Below are 11,670 nucleotides of genomic sequence, written 5' to 3'. Positions count from 1 at the left end.
GGGCCTCTCACTGTTGTGGCCTCTCCCGTTGCGGAGCACAGGCTCCGGAAGCACAGGCTCAGCGGCCATGGCTCACGGGCCCAGCCGCTCCGCGGCATGTGGGATCTTCCCGGACCGGGGCACGAACCCGTGTCCCCTGCATCGGCAGGCGGACACTCAACCATCTGCGCCACCAGGGAAGTCCTAAAATTTATATTTTTATGCTAGATTATTAAAATTTCAGATAATGATGAAGCTGAAGAAAACAACTATATAGCATTTGTAGGCTATCAGAACTGGATAGTCTGCAGACCCTATTTCATTTAATTTCTCTAGCACATCAACACGGATGTATTATTGTTTCTATTTTATAGTTGGATTAACTGAAGCACACAGAGTTTAGGTATTTTTTCCAAGTTCACAGCCCTAGCAAGGTACAGCTGATTTTCAAACACAGGTCCATCTAATACTATAGCCCAAGTTATTTGCACTAGATAATGCCAACAAAAATAATATCATGATAACTGACATATTCATAATAAGTATTGCCACTTGACTTTTGGAAGCATGAGTTTCTCTGAAGTCATTGCCCCTGTGATTACTCTTTCTCTTATCAGAGAACTCTTCTCCGATGGGACAGAATATCTTATTTCCTGTTCTTCTGAAACTTTACCTTTAATATCCAAGCATTTCTTCTGATATCAGAATTTGTACATGAGCTTCTGTGGACATAAAATAGGTGAATATTAAATTTATCCATTAAATAAGTCAAGATGAATAGCAAGTTGTGGAGGTATTACATATAACAAATTCTGCCTTTTAGTTTTTAGATATAAGTTCTTTGTATTCTTTATACCCTATTCTACCTTAACTTTTCATTATGTTATTAAAAATGGAATTACTGCATTTTCTTAATGTTTTCACATATTCTTAGAATTGAAAAGGATCTTAAAGTTAATGATGGTTAAGCTACAGTTTCAAATGCTTTAACATACACCCAACACAAAAATGGCTTAAAGAGGTTAAAAATTTATTTCTTTTGCATAAAAGCCCAAGTTAGTATAGCACTTCTGCCCCACGATGTTGTCAATGATGAGGCTCTTTCATTTCTGTTCATCTGCACCCATAGTGGGTTCTTATTGACACAGTGTGAACAGTTCACCCTCCTTCCATATTCCAACTCACAGAAAGTGCAGAAGAGAGAAGAGAACACACCTCTTCTTTTTAACAGCCTGACCAGAAAGTTGCACACATCACATCAGTTATATCTGTTTGGCAAGAAATTAGTCACGTGGTCATGCATTACTACGAAGGAAGCCGGGGAACGTTGACTTTATTGTGGACAACTATTTGCCCAGCTAAAAATCCAGGATTTTATTACTTTGAGAAAAAAAGCAAAGAATAGATATTGAAAAGCAGTTTCTATTACAAATTGTATCTGGTATCATCTCCTGTCCAATTTAGGGATGCTCTCTGGTGTTTGAAACTCGCTATGACCATGCCCTCTGCTATAATCTAGAATATCATTGGATATTTCTATTAAAATGTTCTTCCTGGTCAAACCTGGTAGATTGTACACATGTGTTTAATCTCTCCTTTAATAACATTAAAGTACTTAAAAAAAAGTCACCACCCCCCCCCCAAGGACAAAGAAATCAACCTTGAATATGACAGCACAAAATTCTGGAAGCTAGAAAGCCAGTCAAAGAATGGTAAGGTGACTTACCATTAAGACCAGTGATGCTCAAATATAAGCCTGGAGGAGGAGAAGGCAAGCTAAATCACCCCAGAGATCCTCCAAAGGGTCAGGAATTGGTTGCAAAAGATAACTTTAAGAGCTGAGCTGATACACGGTTGCCTGGAAGAATATGAAGAAGCAGTATGACCACAAGTTCCCTCTCTCTCCCTGAAAGAAGCATAGAGATTACTTTCAAGAGGATGGACCAGAGGATTCTAGGACACCAGGCATGTCTCGGACACAATGCTATATAGTAAACATGGCATTCAGTAGAAGTCTAGAAACTAGATGGTGGGACCAACAGCCCTTTCCCCTGCTCTACAATCAATGGCAACCAGGCTAATATCCCTCACACAGGAAATGGGAGGAATTCTCTCTGGGGAAGCTGATCAGTCTAAGAAAAATGTCTAACAGATACTGAACAGATGGGGATCCCTCAATGAATTTGCCTAGCCCAATCTGTGGGCAAGCCCCTCCTATGCACACTGAGATTCCAGTTAGCTTTTACTTCTTTGCCCTTTTAAATAGTAATGGCAAGTCAAAAGATAACCCATATTTGAGAAAAGTCTCTAATATAAAACAGACCTAAAACCAAACACCTCTGGAGATGTCAAGATGGTATAGCAAGAAAACAAGTTCAAAAATATAAAATCCTCAGAGAAAAGAGAAGATATTCTATACAATCTAAAAGGAATGTACGGAGACAAAAAGTTCTTGGAAATGAATGTTGGATACAAAGAAATCAATAAAATGATGAAAACTAAGTAAATCCCCCAGAAAGCACAATAGGAAAAAAATGAAAAATAAGAGAAAAAAAGATAAGGAAAATTGAGAATGAACTAGTTTAGGAGGTCCAACATCTCCATGAAATTCTGGGAAGGGAGAACAGAAAGAAGAGGGAAGAAAACTTAAAAGAATCTTCCTTATACCAAATTGAAATTATCTCCATGTGGCTTTCATACATTGGTCTTGGACTTACCATTTTAATCCATGGAGAACAAATTATTTTTTCTCTCACATCCAGTTATTATAAGACATTTAGTAAATTTAAGACATCATAGAGAAAAAGCCATTGCAGTAGAGTCAGTTTAATGAAAATGCTCTGAAGATAAGGAAGGTCTTTGGCTGAATTCAGAATTGAGTCCCTAGGTAACTCATTACCTGTATCTCTATTTAGATGTCAACTTTTGGAGCTTCCTTGATTGTTTCTCTGATCATTATTGTGAAATTCAGTCCACCCTTCCCACCCCTGACTCTACTTCTTGATTTAGGTACTGTTTCCTATGGACTGTCTGAGATCTGCAATCACATCTAGGTTCAAAGGACAACTCTCTTCTCTTCCTGGAGTGTTCCATTTATTTCCCCTGGTTTGGGTTTGCTCACCACCCAAGTAGAGGAAGCTTCTGTTAGACTCTGTCTGCTATTTTACGTGTAGTGCCTGTGCCTGCAAGCATAAGAACAGCACAGAGCAGAATGGAATCATCACTCCTGGCACAAGTGTAGACATTTTTCTAAGACGTTTTACCAAGATCATAGTAGCTATGTTGGCAGCCATATCATACTGAGGCCTTGCATTCAGCACCACTAAATCTCTTAAAGCTTTTTGACAGGTGCTCCTGTTAAGTTACAACTCCAACACCATGAAATTCTTTTTTTCTGGAACCAAATAAAGGACTTAGCATTTGTCTTCTTAAATTTCTTCTTGTTAGATGCAGCCCATGTTCCAGTTGTTGGCAATTATTCCAAGCTTGGCTAAAATGCTTCCAGTAGCTGAAAGCTTACCACCTCATAAGAAAACACATTCCATTTTAATAGCTCCAAAGGTAACAGAATTATTCTTCATCTTGAGTTAAAATATGCCCTTTAGAACTTCCCTGGTGGTGCAGTGGTTAAGAATCCACCCGCCAATGTAGGGGACACGGGTTCGAGCCCTGATCCGGCAAGATCCCACATGCCGCGGGGCAACTAAACCCTTGCGCCACAACTACTGAGCCTGCGCTCTAGAGCCCGCGAGCCACAACTACGGAGTCCGTGCTCTGCAACAAGAGAAGCCACCGCAATGAGAAGCCCGCACACCGCAACGAAGAGTAGCCCCCGCTCGCTGCAACCGGGGAAAACCCCGCGCGCAGCAACAAAGACCCAACGCAGCCCACCACCAAAAAATTAATTAATTAATTAAAATATGCCCTTTAAAAATTTCTTCTTGGTTCTCATTCTGCATTTTAGAGATAGTCCAAATAAGTAAGATTTTTTTCCATTTGATAGCTATGCCATATTGGAGATGGTTTTTATGTTCCACTTCATTTGTTCTGTCCTCTTCAGTAAAGAGTGGTAGAAGTTCTTCAGCCAATCCTCATATCATGTGATTTTCAGACCCTCTCTAGCTTGGATACTATCCTCTGGGCTTGCTCTGATTTTTAATGTCTTTCAAAAACATGGCTCTTAGAACTGGAAAACAGCTGAGCAAGAGTTTCAACTGGATTTCACCTCTCACTTGGCTCTCACCTCTACCAGGTGTGTGATCTGGACTATTTCTATAACCTCTCTTCATCTCATTTCCTCATTTATAAAATGAGATGGTAGTTAATACCTACTTCATAGGGTTGTTGTAAGTACCAGAAGACTGAATGGGCACGTTAAATATTTAGTACAATGCCTAGCACAAAAGGAAGCAACCCTCAAAATGTCAGGCATGTTAATTCCCTCTTGATTACATACTTTGCTTCAAATAAGGCATCACAGTTTGTATCAGTTTTATTTGGGACTTTGTTTTGCTCACTGCAGTATCTCAAACACCTGGAATAGTACTTAGCACACTTATTAGGTAAGTGTTCAAAGATGTTATTATTCCTGATGTGAACTGTAGTTCATCTTGTACTTATTCAGTGCATACGAAAGACGCTTGAAGGTTGATTCTAGTAGTTGTGTTACAGTCGTGGGATTCTGAGTGGCACTTTATTCTTTTCCCTCCTTCCAAAATAATTATATGTCCCAACCTAAGGCACTGGTTGGGAAAATTGTGATTAATTCATATGGCAAAATGTATGCTTTAAAAAAGATGATGTTTTATTGATTTAGAAAGATTTTAAAAGGTATTATCAAATTAAAAAAGTGGTTTACAAACATATATACATTATGATTTTGTTTTGATATATATATGGGAAAGCAATTAAAATATCAAAATGTTTATCATTGTGTGGTAGAATTATTTTTATTTATCTTCAACTTAGAATTTTTCTATAATGAAGAATAATAAATTATTCTCTGACAAAAATATAATAGGTTTAGATAAGAAAACAAAGTAGGATTTACAGATAAATATTAATACACCTGCTATGAGTCTGTCCTATATTTGTACAAATATGCTTGTCACTTACTATATACTTCAAATGATCAATAAGAATTTGGCTAAGTTCCTTATCATAACTCAATATCAAACTCTTCATATTCCTCAGACTATGGTTTTAAAGAATAATTAATGTAATCTCTGAGGACTGAAAATTTAACAAGGCTTTAAAAGTTTAAAAAAATTATATAGTAAGTATGTGAGATAATATATAATATATATTGATAGTATCACTGTAAACTTGGGGTTTAGACCCAGTTCTGTCACTAAGTCTATAGCAGCTCTTCTAACAACTCTTCTTTTCCCCTTTTCTAAAAAATTTGAGGTATAGTCGCTGTTCAATATTATATAAGTTGCAGATGTACAATATAGTGATTCACAATTTTTAAAGGTTATATTCCATTCATAGTTATTATAAAATATTGGCTGTATTCCCCATGTTGTACAATATATCCTTGTAGCTTATTTTATACCTAATAGTTTGTACCTCTTACTCCCCCACCTCTATCTTGTCCCTCCCCGCTTCCCTCTCTCCACTTGTAGCCACTCATTTGTTCTCTATGTCTGTGAGTCTGTTTCTTTTTCTAACAACTCTCTTTTTTTTAAACTTGTAAAATGTAAAGATTCTACTAGAGGATGCCTAATGTCCCTTCTAGAATAAATATTCAGGAATTCTGTAACGTTACTATCATGTTTTATTTCCACAATTATCAGTAAAATGGAAGTATTATAACTTGATTTTGTTCTGGAAGTTGATTCTTTGCTCATTTTATTTTAAGCTGTTCCATTTGGCAAAATTCCCATTTTGGAAGTCAATGGATTGAACCTTCACCAGAGCCTAGCAATAGCAAGATATCTGACCAAAAATACAGGTAATATATTTATTGTGTGCACAGTTTTTGATAACTGAAATAAAAACACATGGCATATATTCAATATTCATTAAGTAACGTTATTACTGAATGGGATTAAAATATAGTGCAAAGGAGAATGGGATTCAGTGCCAGAGAAGTATAAATATACCATCTCTACCAGTTTAATTTCCCCTGAGTTCCCTAGACAATTTTATACTGCCTGCAGTCTCTCCTGCCCCACACTTCCTTGTCCTCGATCCCTTATTGGAATTTAGCTGAAAAATTAGACAGATGTGTCTGAACCCAAACTTTTGCTAGCATGCATATCACAGGTTATCAGAGAAGATTAATTAATGGGAAATACGTGTGCCATAGGGAGGCTGAAATGACTCATACTATTAAAATCATGTACCCAATGTCTTTCATCCTAATCATGCTAAAAAAAATAGAAGGGGAGTCTTCTTTGCCTCCATAAAGTGCCATCTGAGGCCTCCTGAGTGGGTAGTTGGCTACTGGATTGCTTATTTAGCGCATGCACTAACGTGATGAGATGAAGAGTAATAAGGGAAACTTAGTTCTCATCTTTGCCTGGTGCCTTTCCCCATCTTACGCTCTGCTGTCTTCTCTCTCCCCTCACACTCTCGTAACACTCTTTTTGAGTGAAAGGCTACATTTGGCTTCTTTTAAAGCCCCTTTCTTTTTAAATAATCTGCAGAATCACCATGTCCCACTCCTGACACTGACACCCTCTTTGCTACCCCCAAAACCACTGTGATCCAAGCTGTAGAGACATGGTTATCTTCTTTTTTTTTTTAATTCGTTTAATTAATTAATTAATTAATTTGGCTGCGTTGGGCCTTCGTTTCTGTGCGAGGGCTTTCTCTGGTTGCGGCGAGCAGGGGCTACTCTTCATCGCGGTGTGCGGGCCTCTCACTGTTGTGGCCTCTCCTGTTGCGGAGCACAGGCTCCAGATGCACAGGCTCAGTAGTTGTGGCTCATGGGCCCAGTTGCTCCGCGGCATGTGGGATCTTCCCAGACCGGGACTCGAACCCGTGTCCCCTGCATTGGCAGGCAGATTCTCAACCACCGCGCCACCGAGGAAGCCAGAGACACGGTTATCTTACCAATAAAATGGGCCATAATTACTAGACCTTCATTTTTGGACCAAAGTAATGTATGTATGTTAAAAATACAAAAATTTGTGTCACACTAACACATTTCAGCCAACAAAATTTTTTGGAAGTTTAAAAGAGATGGAGGGACTTCCTTTGTGGTCCAGTGGCTAAGCCTCTGCACTCCCAGTACAGGGGGCCTGGGTTCGATCCTGGTCAGGGAACTAGATCCCACATGCCACAACTAAGAATTCACATGCAGCAACCAAAAAAAAAAAAAACAAAGATCCCATATGCTGCAACTAAAAATATCCTGTGTGCCACAACTAAGACCCAGCAGAGCCAAATAAATTAATAAATAGATAGATAGATAGATAGATAGCTAAATATAAGAGATGGAGATGACTTCTGACTATGGAAATTTGACTTTGAAGTGGAAATGACATTTGAGTTGAGCCTGAAAAGACACCTAGAATTTCAAGAGAAAGATTTGGACTTGAGCAGTGTTTCTCAAATTTTATGTGCATCAGGATCACTTTGAGGCTCATTAAAACAGATTTTTCAGCCTTGTCTCTAGAGATTGTGATTCAATAGGCCTAGGGTGGGAAATTTGCATTCTTACCAATTTCCCAGATGATGCTTATGCAGCTGGTCCATGGAACTCACTTAGAGAATCTCTGGACTAGAACATTCCAGACAGAAAAAATGGCAGGAGAAAAAGAAAAGAACTTCAAAATTTGCTGGGTGGAGCGGAAGCAGAAAGATAAAGGGATGGAAAAATAGATTCTGGTAAGAAAGAGCCAGAGTATTAATGTCATCCCTTAAACAATTGTAGAGTTTTTTTGGGTTTGTTTTGTGGTACGTGGGCCTCTCACTCTTGCAGCCTCTCCCGTTGCGGAGCACAGGCTCCGGACGTGCAGGCTCAGCGGCCATGGCTCACGGACCCAGCCGCTCCGCGGCATGTGGGATCTTCCCGGACCGGGGCACGAACCCGTGTTCCCCGCATCGGCAGGCGGACTCTCAACCACTGCGCCACCAGGGAAGCCCCTGTAGAGTTGTTTTTAAATTGAGATATAATTGACATATAACATTACATTAGTTTCAGGTATATGACATAATGATTCAGTACATGTATATATTGCTAAATGATCACACAGTAAATCTAGTTAACATCCATCACCTCACATAGTTACAGATTTTTTTCCTTGTGATAAGAACTTTTAAGAACTACTCTCTTAGCCACTTTCAAATATATGGTATTCTTAGCTATACTCACCATGCTGTACATTACATCGCAAGGGCGTATTTATCTTCTAACTGGAAGTTTGTATCTTTTGACCACTTTCACCCATTTTACTGCCCCTACCCCTGCTCCTGCCTCTGGTAACCATCTGTTCTCTGTATCTATGAGTTAGTTATTAGCAGTAATTTTTAAAGATTCCAATATGAGTGCGATCACACAGTGTTTGTCTTTCTCTGTCTAACTTCAATTGTAAATTTTTATCTGGAAAAGCAACATAACCATGGCTATGAGCTTAGGAAGATTATTCTGGCCATACTTTGTTTGGCATGACTGCAGGGGTGCCTATTTGGGAAATATGAGAAAGTTTGTGAAGATAGAATCATCCTAGGGTTAGAAGACATACTGGCATGTGGAGGGAAGTCTATTTGAGCAGGAGAGTAAGGGCCAGGCAGACGACACCTGGACATAGTTCCTTATTCCCATAGCTCCTTGGCCTTATCCTCTTGCTCGTCCTCTTCTTAAAAGAAAAAGTTCCTTAACTTGCAGTATCCTTTCCATTGTCTGTCTTTCCCAGTTAGCCGTAAGTGCCATGCAGGCAAGGAATTGATCTCCTTTGTTCACTGCTGTAGCCCCAGTTGCGGCCGACCCAAAATGATACATAGAGAACTATCCCAAAGGAAGCTGAGAGGGCTTCCCTGGTGGCGCAGTGATTGAGAGTCCGCCTGCCAATGCAGGGGATGCGGGTTCGAGCCCCGGTCCGGGAAAACCCCACATGCTGTGGAGCAGCTGGGCCCATGAGCCATGGCCGCTGAGCCTGCGCGTCCGGAGCCTGTGCTCTGCAACGGGAGAGGCCGCAACAGTGAGAGGCCCGTGTGCCGCAAAAAAAAAAAAGGGAAGCTGAGAATATGGTTCTGGAATTTAGGACTAAACATGTTGAATGAGTCATCTGTATAAAATTGACAGCTGAAGCCTTGAGTGTGGAAGTCAAAGTAGGGATGAAAATGAGTGAAGAGACCTTATGATACAATTCGGAGGGATTTCTCAAGGTCAGAAAGAAGAATCAGTCTTTGAACATCACACACGTGAAAATATAGATAGCTTACAGAAGAACGCTAATTACTAAGGCATTTTCTTTCACTTTTAACAGCTTTATTGAGGCGTGATTTACATACAGTTCACCCATTGTCAGTATATACAGTTCCTTGATTTTTAGAAAATTTATACATTTGTACAAAAGCAACCTATTTTATATTTTTATTTTTTATTAAAGTTACAAGTTATAGGCGTACAATATAGTGATTCACAATTTTTAAAGTTACATTCAGTTATAAAATATTGGCTATATTCCCTGTGTTGTGCAATATATCCTTGTAGCTTATGTTATACATAATAGTTTGTACCTCTTAATCCCCTACTCCTATATTGCCTCTCCCCCCCACAACTGGTAACCACTAGTTTGTTCTCTATATCTGTGAGTCTGCTTCTTTTCTGTTATATTCACCAGTTTATTGTACTTTTTAGATTCCACATATCTAATATCATACAGTATTTGTCTTTCTCTGTCTGACTTATTTCACTTAGCATAATACCCTCTAATTCTATCCATGTTGCTGCAAATGGCAAATATTCTTTCATTCTTTTTTATGGCTGAGTAGTATTCCATTGTATATATATATACCATATCTTCTTTATCCATTCATCTGTTGATAGACACTTAGGTTGCTTCCTTATCTTGGCAATTGCAAATAATGCTGGTATGAACATTGGGGTGAATGTGTCTTTTTGAATTAGAGATTTTGTCTTTTCCATATGTATGCCCAGGAGTGCAATTCCTGGGTCATATGGTAGTTCTATTTTTAGTTTTTTGACAAACTTCCCTACTGTTTTCCACAGTGGCTGCTCCAATTTACATTCCCACCAACAGTGTAGGAGGGTTCCCTTTTTCTTTTTCTCCACATCCTCGCCAACGTTTGTTACTTGTGTCCTTTTTGATGACAGCCATTTTGACAGGTGTGAGGTGGTATCTCATTGTAGTTTTGATTTGCATTTCCCTGATGACTAGTGATGTTGAGCATCTTTTCATGTGCCTGTTGGCCATCTGCATGTCCTCTTTGGAAAAATATCTATTCAGATCTTCAACCCAGTTTTTAGTTAGATTATTTGTCTTTTTGATGTTGAGTTGTAGGAGCTGTTTGTATACGTTGGATATTAATCCCTTATCGGTCATATCATTTGCAAATATTTTCTCCCATTCAGTAGATTGTCATATCATTTTGTTGACAGTTCCCTTGGCTGAAATGCAACCTATTTTAGAATGCTTCTACACTGAATCATTTTAGAATGATTCCTTAGCAAAACAATGGTCAGTGAATGGCAGTAAAGAAAAAAAACAACACTTCTATTATTTTAAACTTATAATTCCCAGGAAGCAAACAAATGCTCCTGACAAAAAATTATCTGCACATGTAACAGTAATTCTTTCTACACGATAAATGATAATGTATGTACAGGTTATTTATTGTAGTATCACTTGCACTAGCAAAAGACTGGAAACAAACCTAATCAGTTGAGGCTAGTTAAATAAATTGTGGCACTTCCACTTAAAGGAATGCCAGGTACCTGAAAAAAGAGCAAGGATGCCCTTAAGGGACTTGTAAGAAAAGACCTCTAGGATATATGGGGGAGGTGCGTTTTGAGTGGGATACCTATTCTTATTTTCATTAAGAAACAATGGAAGAATACAAAATAAATGAATGAAAATGGTTACCAATATGGTATGTAGGTAAGGAAGCAAAATGAAGTGAATGGGTCAGAGGTGGAAGTTAGTCTTCACTGGATACTGTTTTATATTGCTTTGAATTTTTGAACCATATTAATATATTGCCTATTTTTTAAAAAGTTTTACTATAGTAAAATAAATTGAGTATATTCTTGGGCATAAAATGGCCTGTCTCTATTCCATAGATTTGGCTGGAAAAACAGAATTGCAACAATGTCAAGTTGATGCAGTCGTGGACACATTGGACGATTTCATGTCTCGTTTTCCTTGGGCGGAGAGAAGACAAGATATAAAAGTAATGTGATCAGTTTGCTATTACTGCTATTAATCATATCCACTTGCCAAACATTATGTTAGGTGCTTTTAAAAGTTCCTTTTTATCAAAGTAAGACATACATCTAGTTTTAAAATATCAAATTATATTAAAAAGTTTTAAACAAATTACTACAGTGATTCCCAGCCTTACCTCTTCATATTAACCCTTCCTCAGATGCAACCCTCATTTTAACACTTTTAGCTCTTTCTTTAGGATTTATATATCTCCATATTTTCTATAGGATACGTAAATATGGCTTTCTTTGATTCACAAATTTTAAATAGTTTTTTTTTTTTTTTTTTT

The 11,670-nt window shown here is 38.3% G+C and overlaps 1 protein-coding gene across 1 annotated transcript in view; it reads left to right on the top strand.

The window, feature by feature from the left end:
* HPGDS (hematopoietic prostaglandin D synthase) overlaps positions 1 to 11,670 on the top strand; it is a 29,566-nt gene that overhangs the window by 1,212 nt on the left and 16,684 nt on the right. The window contains exons 2-3 of the mRNA XM_007450025.1: positions 5,843 to 5,935; positions 11,237 to 11,346. Of these exons, the coding sequence (XP_007450087.1) occupies positions 5,843 to 5,935; positions 11,237 to 11,346 (203 nt within the window). The remainder of the gene's footprint in view (positions 1 to 5,842; positions 5,936 to 11,236; positions 11,347 to 11,670) is intronic.

This window comes from Lipotes vexillifer, unplaced genomic scaffold (assembly GCF_000442215.2).
Source record: "Lipotes vexillifer unplaced genomic scaffold, Lipotes_vexillifer_v1.1 scaffold178, whole genome shotgun sequence".
Classification (NCBI taxonomy): domain Eukaryota; kingdom Metazoa; phylum Chordata; class Mammalia; order Artiodactyla; family Lipotidae; genus Lipotes; species Lipotes vexillifer.
This window is presented reverse-complemented; position numbering and strand designations above follow the sequence as displayed.